Source organism: Folsomia candida, unplaced genomic scaffold, assembly GCF_002217175.1.
Source record: "Folsomia candida strain VU population unplaced genomic scaffold, ASM221717v1 Fcan01_Sc003, whole genome shotgun sequence".
Classification (NCBI taxonomy): domain Eukaryota; kingdom Metazoa; phylum Arthropoda; class Collembola; order Entomobryomorpha; family Isotomidae; genus Folsomia; species Folsomia candida.
Window position 1 is genome coordinate 10,197,574 of NW_019091195.1, and position 25,354 is coordinate 10,222,927.

At 38.3% G+C, this 25,354-nt stretch overlaps 1 protein-coding gene across 9 annotated transcripts; it reads right to left on the reverse strand.

Moving 5' to 3' along the window:
• Positions 1-321: 321 nt before the first annotated feature.
• Positions 322-20,880, reverse strand: LOC110846957 (kazrin). Of its 9 annotated transcripts, none has more exons than XM_035849709.1 (28): positions 9,299-9,416; positions 7,266-7,629; positions 6,375-6,538; positions 6,191-6,298; positions 5,905-6,079; positions 5,612-5,785; positions 5,480-5,535; positions 5,380-5,403; positions 5,241-5,288; positions 4,985-5,143; positions 4,654-4,885; positions 4,390-4,546; positions 4,105-4,283; positions 3,871-4,035; positions 3,746-3,778; positions 3,503-3,661; positions 3,373-3,428; positions 3,207-3,291; positions 3,064-3,137; positions 2,873-2,987; positions 2,769-2,804; positions 2,652-2,681; positions 2,529-2,580; positions 2,427-2,453; positions 2,195-2,348; positions 1,925-1,951; positions 1,682-1,705; positions 322-1,565 (listed from the first exon to the last, which is right to left on the reverse strand). In XM_035849709.1, the coding sequence occupies exons 2-28, from the start codon at positions 7,597-7,599 to the stop codon at positions 975-977; spliced, it is 3,438 nt and encodes a 1,145-aa protein (XP_035705602.1). In that variant the 5' UTR covers positions 7,600-7,629; positions 9,299-9,416; the 3' UTR covers positions 322-974. The 9 variants fall into 9 exon arrangements, with proteins under 9 accessions (XP_035705602.1, XP_035705601.1, XP_035705605.1 ...); XM_035849708.1 differs by lacking the exon at positions 9,299-9,416 and adding an exon at positions 7,719-9,067; XM_035849712.1 differs by lacking the exons at positions 7,266-7,629; positions 9,299-9,416 and adding an exon at positions 20,078-20,880.
• Positions 20,881-25,354: the final 4,474 nt, after the last annotated feature.

Here is a 25,354-nt window from a genome sequence, read left to right on the forward strand (position 1 = left end):
TTGCTATTTCCTGTTTTCTGACCAGACTTTTACTATATGTCAGGGTGCTAGTGGAATGGAAGGATGCCAGTGTTCAATTCATGAAATCATCATTTTATTTATTTCAATTTCTGTTTTCACATGCATACAACATTTTTAATGTATTATTACATACATGTATATTCTCTAATTTTTGGTTATTTTTTCATTAGATGCGACTGCTTCTTATATAGAAATAGTACTTGGCAATTGGCCTTGAATGTGCTACCATGTACCAACTAGGACTTATTTATGATGAGCAGTCTCAGTCTGACCACTCAGCAAAATCGTAATTAGGGGTAGTCGACAGCGATATTTTGCGTGTGGTCATCATAATAGTGAAGAAGAGCAGTTTTTATTTATTAGGCAGAGGAAGGAGCAGTATTCATGAGGAGTGACTAATATTTCACCTAATTCATAAATACCTACTTATTGTATACATGTATATATGAATAAATATATACATACAAATAAATTAGATTGAGCTATTTTGCACTTTGCAGAGGTTGCTTTGTTCAATTTCCTCCTAAAGCTTAATACATATGTACAGAATTTACTACAGATACGTCATCCTAACTAATTTAAATAATATATATATTCACGTATTCTACTTTTGTTGCTATTTGACTTGATTTCTACAATGCTGATTGCATCAATTAATCGATTAAACAGTCAGTTCTTACATACATAAAATAAAGTTAGAGTAAAATAAAACATTCTCTCTGAAAAATATCGATGAAATACAGAAATCTTCTAGCAAAAAAATAGTCAACAACAATAGTCTAATAAATATAATAGATCACAATTCACTTTCTTTTTCGTTCACTTGTCAAATTAATAATCGTATAAGTATTATCCTCTCGTGAGTAGAAAAGCATAGTAAATGCGGCATATGAGTGTACTAACTACATGCATGATATGACTTTCTGGATTATATAAACCACTTGCATGATAGGTTAGACAGGAGTATGAATTGACACAGTTTCCACATTATTATCTGTTGTGGATTTAATTCTACGAGGCTTGCCGTTGGTTTCCTCCTCATTAAGTGATTCAGGTGGTGGTTGTGTGATCTGGATGGTCGTCGTCGTTGTTGTGGCGTTCGTAGCGACATTGTTGGAGGCGTGACTTTCGCTGTTGCTCTGACTCATGCTGTTGCTGCTGCTGTCTCTGCTCTCACTCTCGCTGTCCCTCTCGCTCAGCTCATCCCGTCCGGTGGGAGTGGTCGTCGACATGGTGAGGACCGAGTGGGGTCTCTCCCTTGGGTGATGATTAGAGGAGGAGGACGCCACGGTGGACATGAACTTGGAGTGGTCAAAGTTGAGGGTGTGTGCAGGGTGCGACTCGCGGATGAACTTGGCTGGAAGGGGTGGAGCGGGTGGAGAGAAAAAGTGGGCAGCGACGGAATGAGTGCCACCAACAGGTCCCAAAGTTTTGCTGTTGCTGATGCCAATTTGATCTCTGTCCTCGGATTTCCGCTTCTCGTCCTCTCGACGATGAAGTAAGTCTTGCTTGATTTTGATGCCCAGTGCTCGGCTCAAAGAACCCTGAACCAGATAGAAATACAAATGATTCAATAAGACAAATCAATATTCATGTGTATTTTGTACTTCAAAAAAACGACAAATGTTAATCAAGTGAGATCGTGTGTGTAGCTGCTAACCTGTGAGCTCCTCCAAGTAGAAAACTATGAGGTGCAAAGATAAAAAGTAGTTGTTAGTAGTTAGTGCTTTGGTACAAATTTATGAAATGCTAATGTAGAACGAGAAAGTTCAGCAGCAGAGCAGAGAGAATAACAATGCAATAAGTCACGATCACGATACGAGACAATTTGTCACGATTCACGAAAGCGGATAGATTTTTATTATGATTAGCAATTGTAATTGTTACTAGTATTAGCCTGCACCTTTTGGGCAAATAGATGACTGTAACTCTGCCATTTTCCGGACATGGGCAAAAACCACATTAGTACCATTATTATCAGGTTGGGTGGGGAGGGGTGTAGAAAGGAAGAAAACAACAAATATGTATATTATAATATGTACATATAATTATGTATGTCAGTGCAATATATCTCCAACATCACTATCATCTTTTTTAGTTCAAAACTCTGTTATATATATAATGCTCTATTTAATTAGTGTTCTTAAGGGAGCGTAATTTTTGCCTGTCTTACTCGTAAGCTAGTCCTCCTCCTATTGTCTTCAGTGCTGCGACGAAATGCCTCCGAGGTTAGTGCGGCGGAACGGCCCAAAGAGTCGGAGCGTTGCTTGTCCAGCATGTGCTGAGCTCGGGACTTTGTCATCCGATACTGCTGAGTTATCTTGGCTCTGAAATTTCATCATTTATTTTAATACGCTCATCTTAAACGTAAACGACAGAAGAAATATTTTTCAAGCAATGCATACCTTGCGGGTGATAACATTGCTTCCAACCTTAAATTGGGGAGGAAAGAAGAAATTCTGTGTAAGCTTATTGTTATGAATAATCAAATTTATTCGACCACTTACTCGGCGCAAAGGTGTCTTCTTATTATTTGTTTATTCGGAGGAATTCCCATAGCTAAAAAAGAAAACATACGGTCAAAGTATGGTCCATGTGTTAAAATATGAATGCACCGCATGTGTACATACCTGACGCTAAAGTTTCTCCGTTGAATGATGCTGAAAGTAAGAGAAATCATAAAATCATACACGAATTTAGTACACGACCACCTGTATGTCATAATTCAATCATGTATATCTTTTTACGTTCTAGCACACATATTGCTCCATGCACTCCACTTCCTGAAATTGAATTATTTTTCTCCATCTTAATTCACTAAAATTTCCAAATATGTATATTGTTCTCGCACCTTTGAGATTCTCAGAGTATTCTCCCAAGTCTATACTTCTCGCCCATTGGACAAAATGCTGATTTGTCCAAACAATTGGATCATTGTCAGCGTGCCTTCTCCGTTCAGCTAGTGCCTGCATATTAATATCGAGTTATATTATAGCAGAAATATAACTATGTAGTAATGCATTTTTAACGCCTTATTAGTACCTGACGATCATAACCGACTATTCGAAGTAAATGAACACCGTGTGCAATGGAAGCCATATGAAACTTTTTGGTGACTACAAAGAAAGGAGTTAACAATATATATTAAATTATTTACTATTATTCCGTTTATTGAAACTTCTTACCACCCAAAAATTTCTCCAAATCCTTTTTGCTCATGTGATCTAGCAACCTAGCATCGACTAGACAGCCAGCAAATGTTTCCGCATACTATAAAGAATATAATACTTGCGTTATCAAATTGCATGCGAATAATTTTGAATTGCTGAGAGGAATTATAGTCGTTGTTACCTGAGGAAGCCCGATATCTGGCAACCACTCTGAGCTCACCCACACATGCGAGAGTTCTGCAAATTAAATATTTCACATAAACTTAGAAAAAGTTCACATTCCTAAAGCAGAATTATTAGAAGTTACTAACCAGCAATACACGGAAACCGAACCAGGGCTGGGTTCCGGTGTTCTTCAATAGCTAACCGTAATTTCTTGCGATGCAGTGGATGCAAAATTCCTAGCTCAGTTTCCAATTCAACATCAGCTAGTTCCAAAAGCACTTTTCCACTTTTGACATTGTCAGCGCCTGTGATGTTTTTAATATTAAGCAGTTTGATCACCTCAACTATTATACTACACATCATTAATTTTGAATGAAGAGTGTGCTTACATCTGGAACCATATTGAGGCATTCCAAGGCTTACTTTATTAGAATAATTAATAATAAAAAAATCATTACAATTTTTTCAATGCAATTAAAAAATTGTATGCATATGTACAGTATATACTACATACCTTCTATCCATGCTTGAACCATGCACGCTCTCCATAATTCCATAGGAAGTGTAGCTGCTTCCTCCAAAGCAGCAAGTTTGTCAGCATAACTTTCCTGTTCAGTCAAAGGGGATTGAGAAACAGATCCTTGGGGGGACCAACTCGTCCTTTGATTTGCCGCTAGACCTACGTACATGCATTAAGAAAAATTATTTTAACTGCAAAAAAAAAGTATATTGTAAATGTTATTCTAACCTTCAAATAATGAAGAGTCTAACGTTCTCCTATGTTTATTTCGGGCGAAAACTCGTGAAATGCTGCCCCATGCACCTTTTGCCCCTGTGGAAGCTCGTCCTGCAAAATCATTTCCGCTCCGCCTGCTGTTTTTTCTTCTAGCTTCAGCCGCCTCTGCCGCTAAAAGCTGTTCCGCCGATCTACCCGAATGCAGGAAAATACATAGATGTACAGGTGGGATCATGACATTAAGACGTTGATTGCGTTATAATTTGTAACTGTTTTTCTTGGATGCGCTTCCAATACCTGGACAAAGGATTTGTATCTAGTGACCTCGTGAGTGAGGCGAAAGTGAGTCCAGGGCTGTCCCTCGGAGTTGTAAATAGTTGTGGAAGAGTGGCTGTTGATATTACAGACATGGAGTCCCCATCCCCTGAACCATCCCCAAGGTCCAAGCTGATTGCTGTGCCACCAATGAACAAGGTACCGTTAGTCCATTGACACACGTTATACATAAATAATTTCATAAAATCGCATGGTTATATTTTGTAATAATATTAAGTAATTCACCCTCATTTGCTGAGTCAGATAGGTTTCCGGTAGCTACTCCTCCAGCCCCAGAGTCTCGATCTGAACTGAGTCGCACTCCCGAATCCGCAGAACTTCCACGATCCCCACCAACCGTGGCGTAGGTGGCAGTTAGAGATGAGACGAGCGAATAATGGGAATTTGCCGTTGTACTGCTACGATCTGTTCGATCTGCCTCCGAGTAGATTCCATACTGTGCTAATTGTCTTCTTGCCTACAAAAGTCATCCATTAAATCACTCATCATCGTTAGGATGCAATTCTAATTTTCATGACTAATCAATCCCGTGGTTAGTTGCTATCAGAACTATTACCTCGTGCACCTCCTGCTGCATTTGTTGTACTTGAGATTCTCGAACGTTTAGCTGGGCTGCGAGTGCCAGACCCCTTTCAGCCTCGTCCCTAGCATGTCGCAAAATGCTCCAACGTTCTCGCTCCGCCTCGTCTCGTTCGACTGTTAAACGCTGAAGATTCTAAAGGAAATATAGTCATATTTAGTACCTTCTTAATCTAGTGATTGTAAAATTACGTCAAGTTTTAGTCGAATAAATATGTGCAGAATTTATGTACCTGCTCATAATTTCTGATAAAATCTCGAAGTTCTTTCTCTTTGTCTTCCTACATATATACAATTCGTACAATTTTTTAGGCATTTAATACAAAAGTGACAAATGTTTCGAATTAAATAATATGTCGTATTTTTGCTTACCAGCGTCGAGTAGAGTTGCTTCATCTGAAATATTATAGCACAGTTAAATACACATCTTAGATAAGGTTTACAATTATTATAATGCTTACTGATAGCCTACCTGATTTAATAACTCAAATTTTTCTGCTTTTAACCGTTTCCTATCTCCTTTTAATGCTGCGAGATAAAATCAAATCGCAATGTCACATCAAATTTCAAAAATTTTTCCAGAAACTAGAAATAAGGCATTTACCTAGTAATGCTTCTTTGGCATGACGAAGTTCAGTCAGCTCGGGAATGTCTTTCGCCTTATTGAGCTCCCACATTTCCTTCTGTAAACTTTGGTTCTTTGCAACCAATCGTTTGCATTCCTCTTTGCATTCAGAGAGAGATAGATTTTCTAGGTCTAATAATTGTTCAGAATCATCTGTAAGCAAATTAGGTACATAGAAGTGTCTGACTTTTTCCAGCATAATTGAAACATAATTGAAATTTCCACCATTATGATTGTAGATATTGTGGTAATAATAAAGGCTACACGCGTACCGTGATTATTGTGGTCTCCATTGCTGGTGGAAAGCCCGTTAACTTGTATGGAATCTTTCTCATCTGAATGGTTAGTATTTGAAAAAGTCATATTTCCCGAGGTGGAGGTGTCATGATTGGGAGTGGAGGGCGTAGACGGTGGGGAGTTGAGTTGTGATATTCTTTTATTCGTGTCCTGAAAAATATTCATTTTAAATTTCATCTAAGACTTTCTGGTTGAATTTTCAATTTCTTTCCATTAGTTGATGTATGTATGTACTCAACAGCTAAAATGGTTTTTACTTACATGCAATTCGGCTCGAAGAAGTGCCATTTCGCTATGAGCAATTTGTAAGTCACCATCCAGTTTGTAAGCAATTGATTTGTTCTCTTCAACCATTTTACGAAATTTCCCCTGAAGAGAATATGAGTTTAAATTGAAAATGTTTCATGGTGGTAACTGTTGCAATAATTGTACAAAATGTACATACCTGCGCATCTAATAAAAGTCCTCTCATCAGGCCTAAGGAGACCTTGACAGCGTCGCGATATATCCCGTCACCATTTTTGTCTTCGATTTGAATTTTTTCAGTGTTTTCATTCGGAAATGCACAGATAAGTATTTGTTCGTTCAATGCACTCAAGGACTGAATAGCTGAAATAAAAATGAGCATGATTATGGTTAATTTAGAGTTTAGCATTTCATGTGGTGAGACACTCCAAAAATTCATGAGAATTATAACTTGTAATGCTTATGTAAAGTATTTGCCAGGCTTGTTCAACTATTCAGAATCAAAATAGTCAACAAGCTACACGTTAAAATTAGCCACCAATCATGATTGTGCCATTTTCACATTTTCGTATTTAGTGACATTTAGATAAATACATGATGCAATTTACTCAACTAGAGCCCCCATAGTTAGTCGAATTCTGATTGTCTGATTTGCCTGTCAAATTAAATTAGCATGTAATCGTGACCTAATGAATTGTGTTATACTTTGTGGGTGGTCGGAATCTTATTAAATTAATAGCAAACCCGAACCACGGCGGTGGCACACTGCACGCTAATTGCCGACTAATGAGGTGTTACGAATGTTGATTTTATATGTATGTATGTTTCAGGAACGCCGGCTATTTTGCCAAGAATTTCCAGCAGTGCAACACGAACGACATTTCATCGCTGCTCTGCTAATTATCCGTATTCCATTTATACACTTATCAGCTATATAACACATACATACATATGTTTATATGTATAAGGCACGCCATTAAATCCAATTGGCTTTACCCATTCATATATTAGTTCATGGTAGTCAAAACTCATGAAAATTGCTGAATGAACAATCAATTAACTGATCCTCAAAACTAATTAAAGTTCTTACCATTTTCAAAATGAATATTTTGTTTAGCAAATGCCCTGGTGAAAGCTGTCACAATTTTGCAATTAATTTTGCCTTGATGTGCCGACATAGTTGGTTCGGTTGTCTCGGCATCTTCATCTGACTCTGATTTGTAGGTGCAAATGCTGTTATCAGCACTGATCGTAGCATCAGTAAGTGATGGACTCACATTACTGGCACCGTTCTCAATTTCACACTTATTCCCATTACTACGATCCTCAAGTTCCCCAATGACCGGAATGTGCTGCTCCTCAGATACAGCACTATTGGCTACTTCGACACTTGTATTCAGATCCGAATGCGTAAAGTCCTTCATAGTGAAAGCGCCTTTACTTGTATTCACATCCTATGCAAAATATATATCCTGGCTGAGAATAAGTAAAACTTCACAAAGAACAAAAGTGGAACTGAAACAATAGCGTATTTAGTACATACATGTTAACACTACTTAACTCTTACACTTGACAAAAGAATGTTACATATTTATTTTTGGTGAACAATGGTTTCTGACGTACGCCTCTTTTTGGAACTTATATTTTCCTTAAATTGCACGCACACTTTCAAGTTTCAATCTAATAATACCGATTAAGTACAACAGAACTGCAGAATACGTAGGTACAGGGATCACACTACTCTTGAATATTACTCACAGTTCATTGTATGCAAATTCGGAAAGGCGTTTGAGATTTGTTGTGGGATGTATGTGCGGAAGAATGATGGTGTCACACCGTTATCACTTGCTGGCTTATTTTCATTTTAAGCTTTTGCCTTTTAGATTGGGAAAATGTTACCTCACCACTTTTGGAAGCCTATTATGATTTTCTTCTTCCCCTTACATATTAATCCCACTGCCTTCTTAGCTCTTGGTATGCTAAAAACCTCCCTAGTCGGTCACATCATAGTATGAACTTGATGATTTTATTGAATCGTCGCCTAGAGGGGATTGCCCTCCTTCCTTCAATATTCAACGGGACTTTTTATTTTCAAAGATAGATTAAAAACAGCACCGTTTCGTCATCACGTCCTTTACTAATTGCGTGTTGCTAGTGAAGTGCGGACTGATTATTTTATTCCACTGTTCACAAATTGCCCTCTAAAAAACTCCATTGCAAAGGCGAGAGAGGAAACCTATTTGTTTGTTGTACAATTTGATAAGTGAGAATGATGATGAGCAGTGAGACACTATATTTCTCACAACTGCTGCACCTGGCCTCGCAGTTAAGAAACAGCGATTCACTCTAGTAATAATGCGGCCAAGAATAAATGTCATGGAATATTCGCTCTAATCTAACACAGAGGACATAGTGTGGGGACAAAGTCGGGAGTTGGATGGTGGGACAACTTTGTAGGAGATAAACTGGGATGTTCCCCAAGATTAAGTGTAAATAAGCATATACACAGAAACGAAATGGGATTGCTACTTACTTTCCGTTTGAAATTCTCAGACCATGCTTCTCGGAAGTTTTCTTATGTCTTGGATATCGGATATAAAGAGTTATTGTGTAATATGCAGGAGAAAAATACAACTAGTACCGACTTGTAGTTGACGGTATTTCGTTGGCGTATCTCTGCCAATTTGGGTTCACGCCATGACATGTTCATGCCATGATCAAGGATAAAAAGTTTGCCGATGCTTTATGCTGATATTTTTCGTTATTACTTGCACTAAATTGTAGAAGAGTCTTTTTTAAGATAAATGGAAAATATTAGGCCAATATACATACTTCCGTGGCATAACAGGATTTAGTGCAATGACTGACTATGTACATTTGTATGTATGTATTCCCTTCCCACCCAACACAGTTTTACCGACTGACTTCATCCGCTCTCTGTTCATCATAAAATTCGCAACATGAATAGGAAATGGTTATCATATACAATTATAAACTATATCAACCTCGAGATTGGCTAGTTTCCTTCTTATCCTAAATGCACGTGTGCCAACTACTTTCGCATTCGGTATCTCCAGCCTTTATAGAAATCTTTAAATATTGGTACATTTTTTTCCAACTTACTCAGAAATATTCACACACACATTCAAAGGGTGAACAAAATGTGGGTAGCACACTGGCCAAAAGTATTTGAAGCATTTATTCTCTTTAAAAAGTCACTACTGTAGTACATAAGTTGGTGGCTTTATGTACTTGTGCTCACCATGTATTCTCTGATCCAGATTAGTCAGCCCAAACACATGCAAACGTGGTGCAATGCAGAACCGAATATAAATATAGGGTTCATAGTTTTAGGAAGCGTAACTGTCTCCATAAAGCACTTGCCACGCCAAAAAAGGCAACAACTGTAATAAGATAGGAGCAGTCTTGTCGTAAACACACACAAACACACTGCTTGGTTCAAATGGCAATTCTTTTTTAACAACGCCTGAATTTCTTGTGCGCACATTTGTTTACGTAGAGTTGCACTTTCGAACATGAAACTGTCACGGTTTCAAATGTTTCATGGACGGATGTAAAGATAAAAGTGAATGATGGAGGTAGACAAATTTGTTCCAAGGCGATGCAATGTAGCATCGTAATCGTAGGTAGGTTTTAAAAATTGTGTGTAATTGTGACTATATTCAACCGCAACTATGTACATAGGTAAATATGTGTAATTAAACGTGTATAATGGCTCGGAGTGATGCAATAAGATGTAGTAATAAGTACGGTACACTTTTTTTGCTGAACAGGGCTTAAGGTGAATATTTCACGGCTTAAGGTGAATATTTCAATTGAATAATACTGTCAGTCAGATTTGAAACTGTTCTTGACACTTCCATTTAGTACACATATGGAAGTTGGCTGACAAAAAATGTTAAAAAGTTGGTTTGCGGTTATGAGCAAGCATTTGTATTCATCCCAAATAAATATATAGGTACTCAGCTCATTATTATTACCTATGCATCTCATCCCATAGCAAATACAGGGGATTGAATATGGTTCCCGTGCTGTCTCATAGTCTGAAGCCCCAACTCTTCGGCACCGAAGCATCGAGTGCATATAGGAAGGGAGGACTACCACTGCCTGAAGCTGAGCCTGCTCTACAACAACTTATGTACAGCTTTTTGTGGTAAAAGGACCATCTGGTTTTGATAGGGACTGTGTTTTAGAGGGAGAGCACAAGCATCTTCTTTTACCTTTCTCCCTCCAGGCCATATCAACTTCCCTTACGTAGTGCCACTCATGTACTTCTCCCTTATACGACGCTGCTCACTTCTAGAAACTCCACTTTGGATTGGAACTGATTACTTCCAGCCACCTCTTCTTCCTTCCTGTTGAGACATTTAAACGGCTCTTCAGACAAGGAGCTAAAGGAGTTGGAACCATTAGAACGTGTCTTCGCCTACTTCTTGGCTTTTCGTACAAATCTCTCTTTTATTCTTAATAAGAATGGTTTTTTTTGTAGGGTGTGAAACACGAGATAAGCCATTTGCTTAATAAATATGGAAATTAACTCTAAATGCTACCCCAATCATTTTTATTCAATTCGAGTGGTATTACTTTCTAACGCGTACTTTCCCAAAAAAATACTAACTAATCTAAAGTGAAATTTCAAAATACATTCCTAATCCAATAAAGAAGTTAAAAAATGTTATCTTAGGAGTAATAATTGGTTTAATAAATGTGACAATTTCTTACGTCCCTCCGCCCTTTAAAAACATTATTATTCTATGTCTACTTACATTCTTGAAACATGAGTATAGGTGGAATACTTGATTACAATTGCTCATAATTCGATTTAGCATTATAAATTATGCATTACTATTTTTGAAATAAACTGGACTGAAAGGTTATTGGTACATGTTCTAAAAAATTAATGTCAAGGGTTTGCATTGGGCTGAGCTTATTTTGCTAATCGCAGAATTTGTTCTTTGGTATAAAAGCTCACACTTGTCAATCTTTGAGTCAATGGGTTGATATGGCTGCATTTAAGTAGTTGGGTCTGATGTCCAAATTCCGAATTCTTTATAATCCGAATGATTTAAAATTTTATGTGATGCCATATGTGAAAGTACTGTACATGCTAACTCGCTATATGCAACTTTGTCACTCAAAGTTGACTAACTTCCGATATCTTTAGGACTTGAGAGCAATGCGTTTTCCTTACTGCTCATTAATGCTACTTTGCTGTTGCATATTTGCATAGACCTGTATTTGCCTTAATGCTTAGTAATCACATGAATCAACAACAAAGGAAGACGTTGTATCCATTATTTGCAGATGTGCCAAGCATCGGATCCGGAGTCGACTAAATGCATAATCACCGTGCATTTATGGGATGGATCTCGAATAGTTGAATTTGTGGGAAGCGTTTTTGGCGACGACGAATGCAGGATTTTTACATTTGTGAAATTATAATCCTGTCAACCTCTCTCCCCTCACCTCAATTTTCGTGGTTTAACTCACTACTAACATTGATTCAAGCCAACCAAACCAGAGTTTACTTGAGTGTAACCCTGTCACAGTGTACAAATAAATCACAGATGAGTGAAACATTGTAAATATATACTTATGCACACATATCCACACTAACGATACATGTGATTGGCCATGTTCAATTCACGACAAGTCACTCAATGCCAAATGTATAATCAGAGAGAAAACGAAACATTTCATTGCGATGAATGACGACCAATTTACAGCTATTTCTATTCTGCTTATCATCATCAATCTGTATATACATAAAATAAAATGAGGGGGGCTGTTCAAACCCAGAACAAATGTCAAAAATAAATACTTGTTGGGAAGGGAAATGCTCTCAAATTATGTATCTGATGAGATGTAGAGATATCCTAAATCAGATGCACTTCGCGACAAACCCACTTTCCCTTTCCTATTCACATGTATATTAAACCAACTACATATGCGCAATGTCCCAGTGAATATGCATTTGTTTTCAGCCCTCTTCAAGCCATGGAACGAACGGAATGTAGGAAATATAAGTAACTCTGTTAACCTTGGCTTGTCATTGGAACACGGATATTTATAAATAATCCACAAATGTGTACTTCATCTTCATTTTGATTCTGCGGGTGTGAGACCTACTCTGACTTGGGAACGTTGAACGTAAACAATTCTCATAAATAATTAATCGGTGACAAGCGGAAGCCGGTTCCAGAGAAATTGCGGGACGGAGGAAGCAACAGACATATAAATGTATTGAGCAGGGTGAAAAGTGGTACATTACATAATGTAAGTATCGCACTGAACCTTTTCTAATCTCAGTGAGAAGACCCACTCAAAAGCGCATATGTTAGCAGTAGTAATAGTAAAAAATAAAATAGATAGCATTAATACATATTCCACTGCAGCACTCATATTTCCCCCACAATAAGCTATTTAGAAGATATAACAAATAATGCTAATAATGCAGCGCGTGTTGGTCAGGAAGCAAAAAATGTGTGTAAATTGCATAAGATTGTATCGTTAGGTTAATCTCGTTTGCGTCCTCTTCCCGAACACCCCTCTGTACGAATAATAAAGGCAGAGCTAGAATGGAATTTTGAATAAGTGATGTTAATGCCAAAACAATGCGGTACTACCACCATTCTCATAAACACCAGCTTCACTTCAAGCACCCACCACACCCCAACTCAATCGGGATAGATTTATTTGCCAAGCTACTAGCTCAGCCGTTGATAACATGAACGCTGTGAAGAAGCTCAGTAAGCACATACGATACCTATCCCATGCATCTTTGGGATAACTCTTGGTGCATCTCTCTGAGGATGTGAAGAAACTGCATCAGTATGACAAGGAGCTTGCACATTGGAATTCAACCCGGTATTGAAACTTTCATTGCGCTATTCGTCTCAGTCATTGGTTTTAAGAGAAAGCAAGGCATGAAATTCCAATAAAGAAATCTCGTGTACAGCACACAAAATGTTGTGAATTGACACAGGGACGGGAAGTACCGTGAAAGAGGAGAATGTTCAAGTGCATCGGACTATTTATGGCCCCACGGTCAGCTCAATATGGGAGAAGAAAGAGGGAAAAGGACGGAGTTGCACTTGGTGCCACAGGATTGTGCTATGAATGTAATCGTATTTGACAGAACCTCACCAGTACGGACGACGAGGGATGAGGGTGGAAGTGAACAGAAGGGTCCAACTTCATCGTAAACAGTGAAATGGGATGCTACATAGTGGTCGTATGAGGGAAAGTGTGTGATATGTTGGGCACACAACCATTCACCATTCTTCTTCCCATTCTCGAATACAATGATGGAGAGGGAATGAAAATCGATAAAAATTGCTATCAAGGATCAGCAGGGAAGGCTCAGGCTTAGTTTTACAACGCATGGAGTGAGAAGAAAGTAAAATTGAAGGGAATAAGAACAGGGTGGCTTCACAGAGGAGTTTGTACAGATAAAGCTGATAGAGCTGAAACAACCATCACCACTCCTGCACCAATACGTACGACAAAGGATGGATGACTGGATGTGCATTCCAACTTCCGTAAAGAAAAATGATCTTTACTCCTTCCACACAAAGTTGATTCCAGACCTTGAAATGCACTCCATTTCAGATCACAATAAAGTGATTTCAAAGCTGAATTGGCATAGTCAATCCTAAACTTCAGTCTGTACTACAGACTCTGTAGGCCTTGAGCCAAAGTGCATGCGGTATGCACATCCTACAAGTAAATACTACTAGAACTTCTCACAATCGTTTCAAGCCCCCGATAATACGCAAAACAACGCATCCGATACATCTCTAAATTATTTCTTAGAAATTCAATATATATTTCGTTTATGAAAATACGTACCAAAATTAAATAGGTTCGTAATCCCCGCGACATAGTGATGGAAATAGTATTGGAAATACGTCTGATAAAGCAAATGTTCATTCCTTCTTCTTTATGGTCAAAGTTTGCAGAGAAGAGAGAAAACCAATTGCCCCGACTGCTTTTGCTTACGATTACCATTATTTGGATTATTTTGTTGCTACTCGAGGATCGCTGAATGTGTGAGTGGTAGTCAACACTCTAAAACCTATTTTCCACAGCCCATGCAGAAGTACAGCACAACTGAGCGAGCGTCGTTTTCCAACTCCCGTAGTGAAAGTGGAGCGAAAAGTAACTTCCGTTTAGAATTGAAATCGAAACTTTTTACGCCATTGTGAAATATTCTCACTCAAGGAAATGGTTTTCACTCTTATTTCATTGGGGGCAATGGACAGAGGGAAAAACGCCCAGCTCCTTGGACCTGTCACCGTCATCATCATCATGCCCATAAGCATAACTCCATTACAATGTTTGACAAGTAATCAATCAGCAGGAAAAGTTGGGTCCGGGTGCATTCAAATTTGAAAAGCACACCGAACCAAATCGATTCGCAAACCATTTGAATGAGAGTGAATTGCAGACAATCATTCTTTTTCTACCTATACGACGCTATATATGTTCCATAAAATTGAGTATTAATGGACCCACTTCTATACCATTTCTTTATCAAAGTTCAAGTTCTGGAAAATATTAAAAGTGAAAGAGCACACCAGGAAACATTATAATGAATTGCTTAAAATCATCATGTTGACACTGAGCTAAACAAATGTGGTGGTGAAAGTTTAAAATTTGTTTTTGGACTCTTGCGACACTGGAATTTCACCCGATTGTTGTAGAAAGTTTATAAAGTGGAAATTCCAGACGAGCTTCATAATAAAGCCCGTTTAAAAGAATTACCGTCACAAAGAGTAACGCTTACGATGAGAATACAAACTCCGTGCGTATTGTTTTGTATACTGCTTGAGGACTTGAATCTACAAATGAATGGACGAGAACTGGAGCAAAATTGAAGCCAAAAAAGAAGCCGGTGTGGAGGAGCGGTGTCATGATAATAACGGATCCAATTAGAGGCTGGTGATGACTCACCCAGGCATCCGGACCGGCAGAGTCTTATGTTCATACATACGTATGCAGCATAAATACACCAGCACGCTCAGCAAGTATCGACCGCTCCGACTCGTGGCGTAGAGAACTTTTGAGATAATTCTACATAAAATCCTGAGAAAACTCCCCCTCGCACGGGGGAATCACTTGGCTGAGTCTCCTGCCGTGGAGAAAGTGTGCTCCCGACGTTATCCTTATGCATGGAGAGAGAGGGAGGGAGTCACACTCGCACCAATGTAAAATCTCTTGGAACTCTCCACCAAAATTCGTCCTCGTTCAACTAATCGTCCAACTTTCTGCTCTGAAATCATATGCGTACAGAATAACAAAACATTTCATGCAGAAACTTGTCCGATCCAAATTTTTGTTCCAATGATCACCAGACCGACCGATCAAGAATCATGGAAGAAGTGATCTGGAATCTGAACAAGACATATGCCATTTTCCTTGATATATTTCATTTATTGTTCGCCTGTTCTGGATGAAACCATTACTCGAGTATCCAGAGGTTTATTCCATCCTACTCAGTTATCTGTGTCTGCATCTTCATATATTCGTGCATTCAAACTACCTAAATAGTTTTCATGAAGTGAAATACCAATGCACTCCAATGCATTGGTATCTCACTTCATACAAAAATACTGCTTTATTGCCGGAGGTACATAATGATTGCTTGACTTTCAGTAAAATGTTGCATAATGAAGTCTGGTTCCTAGCCACACAGGCTGAGGAATTACAACTTGAGAATATTGAGAGCAGGGTTCCTACCACTGTGTTCTATGTCTCACAATTAAAATACCTTCAGATTAAAATATCAATTCTTATTCTCAACTTAGTTGCAAAACATGTTTTTCATGTAAATATATACTCATTCATATCTTATATTAATTTTTTGTACCCGATGAACTTGTCAACCAAACATGATCTGCTAATTTTCATTTTAACGCAAGAAACCACAAAATCTCATTCACCGAATTTTACAACCGATCGGACCAGTGATTCGTACGCTAGTGAGCCATAGACGGTCATAACGGTTCTATAAGCTCGGACTGTCAACTAGTGTCAAGCTCCTTTTATGACAGAATCCATTTTATGACAAAAGAATATTTTCGAGAGGCGTTTTTTACATCGCACCCTATTGGGAGCGTTGTTCAAGAAATTGCGTGTTCAAGTCCAATAAAAACGATGAAAATGTAATTTTATGTGAAAAGAAAGCCTCTTGTTTGAGGGAAATTACATTTTTAACGTGCCCACTGGAGGGGGTCACTTCTTGCTCCTTTTCCTCTCTCTTTCTCTCCATCTGATTGTTTGACTTTTATTTCAATTTGCATGATGGTTGTTGATAACGGCATCGACCCACCAAAAAAGGATCAGAACTTTCACTGGAGTGATTTGATAATAATCATCGTCAGCCTCAATTACAAAAGTTTCCCTGTAATAAGGAAACCTTTTCTTGTGACCGTAGTTCTAGGAATTTGGTACTATCAAGTTGATACATACGCTGTCTTATTTTTTGCTCGAATAAACTTGAGTTTATTACAACAGAGCAATGCACTCAAATCTTTTCACATCACGGTCACCGCCCTGTAGAGAGCTGCATGCATATTTATGTATGTATGTTACTTCTGGGATGGAAAAACTAGAATATTTCATATCAGTAAGCCTAGATGCCTGGCATAAATCGGTCGGGATTTTTACATGCATTATTGTCTGGCTCCTCACTTACCTTTCACTGGAGACAAGCGTTGATGAAAGTAGGTTAAAATATATAGATATCCACGTAGAACATCGTTGGTAGTATTTAGAAGAACATGACACTATGCATTGCAACACTGTCGTATCGTGTTGCTGTTTTCCAAAATCTAGGAAAGGTTGCAATTAGATAAATGTAGTCTCACACTCACTCCCTGCCTAACCTTTTTAGGCTTTTTTGTTCTCCTAGATTCCAAATCCCGTCTACGACTCTATTATTCAGAGAAATTCTCCATAATTGGATCAAGTCAAAACGATGTCCTGCCACTCACAGTTTGTCAAATTGGTTCGAAACTGTATTAGGATAAAATATGACGTGTAAAGCCAAGTACTTATCTAACCTTGTAGAGTAGCTGGCAAAGTGAAATTATATATATATATATATTTTATTATATGTAGTTCTTTTGCTACTGTATTTGAAAATTGTGAGAGAGTGACACTATTGGAATATTCAGCTCGTCTGTGATCAAAATTAAGAAAGCACCATCTACTACACGCATTTGTTTCTTATAATTGAGGATGACATAACTCAACTTGTTAAAAGGATGAAATGGGTGGAAGGATGTTCCCTGTGTTTACTGATTATTATTAGCTTAAGTGCTCCAATAACGGAATATTAAAGCTGGTTCTATAACAATTTATTCTATTACGAATGCATACGAGCATAGATATCCATGTTTGTTGGTGAGAGATCCAGAATAAACGAGTGAGGCAACCCAGGCCCTTTATCATCCTTTCTACACTCAAAAGCTGCATCAGAAACTAGTGCTCATCATCATCACGACTGATAAAATAAAGATAATTATTATTATTCTAGGAGAAACGAAAGCCCTATAACTCCTGTTGTTCGACTTGCACACATCTCATCATATAAAAGCTCAGGGAGTACGATGGATTAAACGAAGCTATGTAAAGTAAAGGACGGAAATCTTCATAAACCGGATCGCGTCGTAATGAGACCTCAGACTGTTTATTCCACAACACAGGACCATCAAAACATTTTCCCATCACCATCAAACTGAATTTTGCCATTCAAGGATAGAAACATATCCTGGCTTGAGTGGTAACTTATTCTTGGATCATTCATACATATATGTACGTACCTTATACTTAACTACATCTATTTGTATGATGGAATTCATTTTATTCCTGCGCTCATTTAAACTACGTAGCAATTATTGCACTAGTAAGTAGATGAGTGAGCCCATATTGTATATGTACAATTCAGATCTCACTCTTCTGTCTGGAGTCGGGAAATGTATAACCCTTAATTTTAATCTAGGAGTCAGTTTACGATGACACATGCTTTTACCTTAACCCAGGTAAATCCTGAAACTTGAGTTTCATTCTCGAGTTTCAAGCTTCTCCTGGAAAGGAGATTAATTTGGCAGTGAAAAGGGCTAAACCCATTTTTTATTATGCACAAGATCTTTCAGCTTCTGACAGGCACTCGACAAAAGTATTTTTCATGAATCCAACCAACTTCAACCGCCGCGTATGTAAAATATATACACACACATACACAATGTGTGTCCTCATTTTATAAGTACACATCTAACGAAACTCATATCCGGGATAACTTTACAAACTTTTACTGACGGATTCTTCTTGAATTTTGAATGAGTGTAAATGGCAGCGTAGGTTTGGGAGAGGATCAAAGTTTCGGGAACAGGAATGACGAGCGGAAGGATGTACGAAATCTCGTGACTTTCTAAGCTGGCACTAGAAAACGAGTTGTTCTTTCCTGTGGTTTCCTGTTGCAGTTTTATTTTGTCGCATCATGCGACTCGCATATGTGCTTTGGAATGATAAAGCTAGCACTCCAAGGCTCATCCATACCTCTGAAATTTTCGACAACCATTTATTTTATTAAACGGTCCCTCTTGCTTTAACGTTTTAAGCTACGGTTTGCGAAAATAAGCAAAGTGCATAAAAGGACTACACATGTGTGAACATATTCTGTCATTGCCAGAAAACCTGTACAGTTCGTCTGTCATTTCTCTTCCCCTTTCTCTCGTGTGTCGTGTGAGTCTCTGGCTTTCTCAAAAACGGTCGACTTGCTCAGCATGTAAGTAGAATGATTTTCGTCTCACTGCAGACTGTCCGTGGTCTACTGTTTGTGTGTCCCATGATAATTGGCATATCTAACATTGGTAAATATATATGTGTAAGAGGCTAAAGAAAACTGCATGAGAATGACGTAATGGGAGCTCTCAAGCACGTAATTCAAATAAATGGAGGAACAAGAAGGGGTCACTTAAGAGGAGACTTGTACAATGGGAATTCCATTGTGCTGCAGAAACAAGAAAAATTTGTTGTCAGTCCCATTGTCAATAGAACTCCGTCATAACTAACCCAATTGAAATGGAGCGTGTAAGTGCAAATTCTACACGAAATCATTCAACCAATTGGCTCCCTCACTCACTCATTCGCATTGGAGACCCTAAATCAATATTTCTACTCTAGCAATTTGGGCAAATGACTAAATACAGCTATTTGAACTCCATTTAACAAAATTTTATGCACACATGCAGATAACGTGAGCTCTGAAAGGAGGGAGCAACCCAACGATTCAATTTTGTCGAGCTACTCTGGGGGTTACAACCAGTATGTCAGCCACGAGTGTTTTATGTCAATATTTTCCTGAACAAAGATGAGCTACCTTTTCAATTACACATTGAGAGTGAGGCTAGATATGGTACATGTCGATGGTATAGTTATACAGCGTTCTTATAGACTTTCTCCCAGAGGATGTCATAAAACTAACTCCGTGGACATTTTTTTACTCACATTATGGAAAAAGGAAATTATTTTTAGTCAAGAAACTTGACAGAACTGCACAAAAACTGATGGCATGTATGATGAACGGTTTTATTCTGAATGATCGCCATCAAGTTGTTGAACGCCTGTCGTCTTGGGTTTATAAAGAAAGGGTGTAAACACGCCATGAACACAGTTTTAAGCAAGATTGGTTTTCTATGCAATGACACGGACAAAATCATTTCCGAGCTCAACTAACCTTATTGAATTATGTAGCTGTAAGGTAGACAAGCAGATTGTGTCATTTCATGAATTTTTAACGGAGGCCACCACCGACCGAGCCAAACCAAGTGAGTAGCTGAACGAACGAAATGAGTGAAATGCGGAATAATTTACCTTTCCAAGTTGAATCCAATCCTGCAAACCGGGATTTTCCTTCAGTTCGGTCGAGAAAGCGATGTTGGAAGATTTGCAGTTCGGCTTGACATTTATTATTTTAGAGACTGCAGATACAGCAAATGAGACAATCCAATGGAAAACACTACTGCGTCACTGACAGTCTTGTTAGCTACGAACAATAACACGCACCAAACAAACCCTGACGTGAAACCACCGCAAGACCCAATCAATCATGCACCTTTCACTTTTCCAGGCCTGGATGTTTCAATATTATCATTAAAATACTCTTTAAATACTCGGCGAAGATGTATCTTCTGCTCACTGCGAACTTTCCCTTAATTCAATTACCTTACTTGCAATACTTTGTCACTATCACCAACATTATCAACAAGAACGAGTGTATTTCTCTCGACTTTTAATCTTTCATCTGCACTTGATTCCCACCAACCCGATCACCAAACTCACTGCAAACAATGGCCGCATTAAGGTTAATGAAGTTGATTATTGCTGTCTGAATCCAAGCACGAAATCCAGTACCGAGTCAGGAAGAAATGTCAAACGGAGCTTATGTAGCTGGCTGGATAGCAAGTGAGCATCTTTCTCCAGAAACTTGTGCTTTCCACAAGGAAGCGGCAGTGGTGGTGGTAGGAATAGTGAGCAGCAGTGTGAACCGTGAATTAGGGCCGACAGGACGAGGCCAAAAGAGTGGAGAGGAAAGTATTACAGGGCTGAATATATAAAAATTCGGGGAGCCGAGAAGCGAGAACTACCCGTTTGCATCCGTCCATAGAGTAAACCAAACTGCCCTTCAAACGTATATGAGGCTGAAGGACACGAGTTTGGGAAAGGACGAGAGATATTTGCAGTCGGTTATTGTACATTCGAAGTATGTAGCAGTTGGCCCTTTCTTCTGACTCGCTCAGCCTGCTCCTGGGGTGGTTGTAGAACGAGGAAAGTGAGGAAGTGAGTGTGCGCTTTCCCATCAAAATACGGAATGGGATGTCGGAGTGAGGGTTGTTTTCTCCAGAACACTGCACACCCAAACAGAATAACCTCGAGCCATTGCTACCTCAGCCCGTCTTTTGTTTCATGATCAAAGACTTTCATCATTTATGTCATAATCCCATCTCATAATTTGATTTAAATAAGATTGTGCTGCAATCCCGGACATACGGAATTGTGATAAAGTACATAATTTCTCTTTAACTTGCACGTAGAACACATATATTCATGTTTCTATTCGTTGATTAAATCTCAAATGTTTGTGCTCTTCATTTTAAAAATATTTAATGAAATTACGTTCATTTGTAAATATTAGTAGAATATTTGGGTAGCCCGATACGGTCTTGGGCACAATTCATAGCTACGTGATGCTTTAAACTTGACAACCTTTGGCCCCTTTCAAGACATTTCATTGTGTCGTAAATCGGTGTTGCAATAGCAATTCCAGATTCAGAATCGTGGATGATCGCACAATCCGCCACTTTACCTGTTCGCAGTCCAATCCAAAGAGGTATCGTCCAAATGGTTCCAACTCGTTTGAAGGAAAACGTGTGATGAGCTTTGCGCAGAATTTTGGGCGAATTCAACTCCTTGACATTCCACGCCCGTGATGATATGCAGAAACAATTCCTCCATCGCAATTTCAATCTCCTATTCTCTCACGTTGCAAATGGTCTCCTACGAGGTTATTATTGTGTTCGCAAGAATGAACTAAGAAGAAGCTCGGTTCAGCTAAACTGCTGTGAGGAAAGCTCTGGAATCTCAAGCTTAGTGTGTTTGCCGAAATATCTTAAACCCTCACGTCTCGATATCAAAACCATTATTATCTAATTTTCATTCATGATTTCCATGTAGGAATTCGGGTCATTTTCTTGTCACTGAGCGCCTTCTGGGTGATTGATGACTACTTTATTTCATGGTAGAAATGAATTCAACACACTGGTTCAATAAGGCTGACTTTGGATGTTAGGTAATAACGGGGTAACAGTTTATCATACCTTTTTTATCGTGTATTATGTTCTATTAACAAAAAATGGATCATGAACATGTTCACAAGTTCTCATATGAAGTTTTCTCGTTTGCATATTGCGTGTGTTCACATCTACATGAACAAAGTTTGTAAGAACGATACAAAACGCTTAGTCTTGGAAGGAAGTATTTTTCCCCATTTGTAGAAAGAAAACGAGGAAAAAGAGAAAGCAGGGTGATGTGCAAAGAACTTAAAATCGAGATTCGGCCCAGGAACGCTTTCTCGCGTCAAAAGTGAAAACTTGAGCGGGTGCAACTCTAATGCGAAGATATAGAGCGAACTTCCCTCACAGAGTTTCATTCTCCAACTCCTTTGCACAATATGCAATATCATATCATGAAATTATCATTTAATCAGTTGCGAACTTATAAAATTTGTGGATTCGCAGATGAAAATTTGCACTTTTATAAATTGGAAAGAATGAAAACTCGTATAAACGTACATATATGCGATCATTCAAAGGCTTACAACGGCTCATACTAATATTCAAGTAAATTATAAAATTGCGTCATCTGTCTCAAATTGCCTCAACATGTACCAGGTCTCCCAGACCAAGTTTATTTGCTGTGTATATGATAAAAACTGTGGTGCAAATAATTTGGGTTCGATATTGCTATTGAATTGGGAGATAATGGTTTTACTTTTTAGCAATCAGTCAGAAGTTGTGGTCAATCTGAGAGAGGATCCTGAAATTCCATTGACAGGTCCTAATTGCACTTCGTCTCTTGCCCCTCTATTAGGACCGACTAGACAGACAGTTGTAGTTTGTTGGACAGACAAGACATGCAACTGATCTGTCCATTTATGTGCATTCCATGTTGGTGTGTATTGACGCACACACAGATACGTAATTTAGCACAGACAGACAATACGAGCCTTCATGTTTGTATAATAATGGAGCTGCTCGCTTCAACCGAGGAAGTTTGCATATGCACTCAAGAACAATTCAAAGTGGAAAATGATAATTTGCTAAAATGGAAAAATTAAAATGTAATTTCAACTCGTTATAACAAACTCGCTAATCCACGTCATGATAATAAACGAAAGTAAATTTTTGTGGAGCTGATAAGACATATCATCATCTCTAGCTGCTCAACCCTCGTGTAATTTCCCTCTCCTGCCTTCACTATTTGCACAAATTAAGATTTACGAGAATGGGAGTGAGTCCAATTAGCGATTGCAAGTGCCTCCAGCTTTCTATATTTGTTTATTAAATCTTGCTTTAAAAATCGTAGTTAAATATAATCTGGCAGTCCATAAATTCGTCAATCCCTTTGAGGCTGAACTCACTTAATGATTTTTAGTTTTTGAAAGTTTTTTTGTGTAAATTTTATAAATTCTATCAGTTTCATGAGAGGGTTAAAATCTTCAAGCTGAATAGTGAATGCATGAACATAAGATCATGTCCAATTTTGAGTGCGATACTGCATCCAAAGAACTATTTGGAAAACTTCATCTGGGACAAACCCTAGTAATAAATACATGCATACGCAAGCTACGAGCAATGCACATAATTAAAGATATATCATACGGGGTTATACACGCCAATTATGTGTTTCAGTTAAATTTGCCCTAAAGTGTACTTCTGACATTTTCTCTTATTCGGTCACCATTTGTGGTGTTTAGACACTAAATAAGTCTGAACCCAAAACTCGTTTAGGTTGTTGCTCAGATGATGTCTTATTTTCTTGACACTGGATGATTCATAGTCCCAGATTGTCTATGTGCCACAAAAACCTGTACAACCAAATTTTCAGTCACAGGCAATAAACCACGCTGCCCACGACTTTCACTCCTACAAAAAACTCATTTCAATCGGCATTAGGTCACCGTATTCTAAAACATTTGTTCACATAGCTAAATGTGAATATCTAACTTATATAAATTATCTACCACTTTGAGTTTGTATACAACCGAATTTGCACACAGTTGACAAGGGTTGTCCATTTGGGGAGGGGATGCACATTTGTCATGTTAGCACTAAAGTCATCGAGTCGAAATAATTAAACCTTTTGTAGTTTAAATTAAATGCTGCGACTCTGGTGAGGTGATACCTGTCACGAGGGTTGGGCTTTGTAACGGATTGCTAACTATTATCTCCTAATTTTAAGACTTTTGTTAAAACTAGTTAAGTATTGTGCAAATTCAAGTTGAATGGATTTCATTGGTCTCCCTCTCGTCAAAACAAAGTATTACAGACATACAATTTTGGCTAAACGGTAGGATGACGCTATTCAATGTTGAGATACCTGCTGTGTGGGGTAGTGGATGTACGAATTGAAACTGTGAAGATCGTAGGCAGATGATTATTAAACGGTGAACTGCAAGTTGAAGGAAGCCGTATTTGTTTATTTTTTTGGTGTGCAATTAGTCAAGTGATGTAGCTATTTAGTAAGCTTTTAAGTAGGCTAAACTTATGTACAAAACTGAAAGGGTGACATGTCTACAAGTCATTTCATACAAGTTTGTCATAAAGTATATGCATACATACTTATTAATAACCCTCACGTCTGACCACAACTTTATGGAGTGTATGACACCGTTGTTTTGCACAACATATTAGCTTCCGTCACAAGATGCACTGTCATCTGGCTGGTGGATGGATGGATGGATGCTACTCGTATGTACAAACACACACATATATTGTATTTTGCAGTTTTATGAATTCACCAACCGCATTGGGACGAAAAATACAGGGGATCGACTAATACAGAAAGAGAGCGACAATAAAATTCAGAAATAGAGACGGCATTAAGGATTCGAACAAATATTAAATTACATTTTACACTCTCGACAACTTCTCTCTCTGTCCATTCCTTTGTCATCATTTGCTGGGAGACAGTCTATGACAGTACTCGAGTTAAAAAACGAGTTATTTGGGTTTGTCGGGTTGGTTTCACTACATGCGAACAGGAAGAAACTCAATGTTCAATATTAGATTTAGATTTGGATGGAATTCACCTGAGACCTAACTTAATGGTGACGACACCGTGAGAGTGTGTAAGTGCAGGAGTTCAGGCCCACATCACACCACATCGTCAAAAAAGTACATATGAAAACCTCATCTTCACCTGTGTGTGTGTGTGTGGGTGGGTTTGCGTGTTTTTGTACACACTAGTCGTATTGAAGTAGGTATGCAGGAAATAAAAGGGAGAACCAAGTATTATCGTCTATTAACAATTTTGTACCGTCAGATTTTTTGAAATTTCATCTCGAATGAGCAAAGTATCCCGCAGGCATGC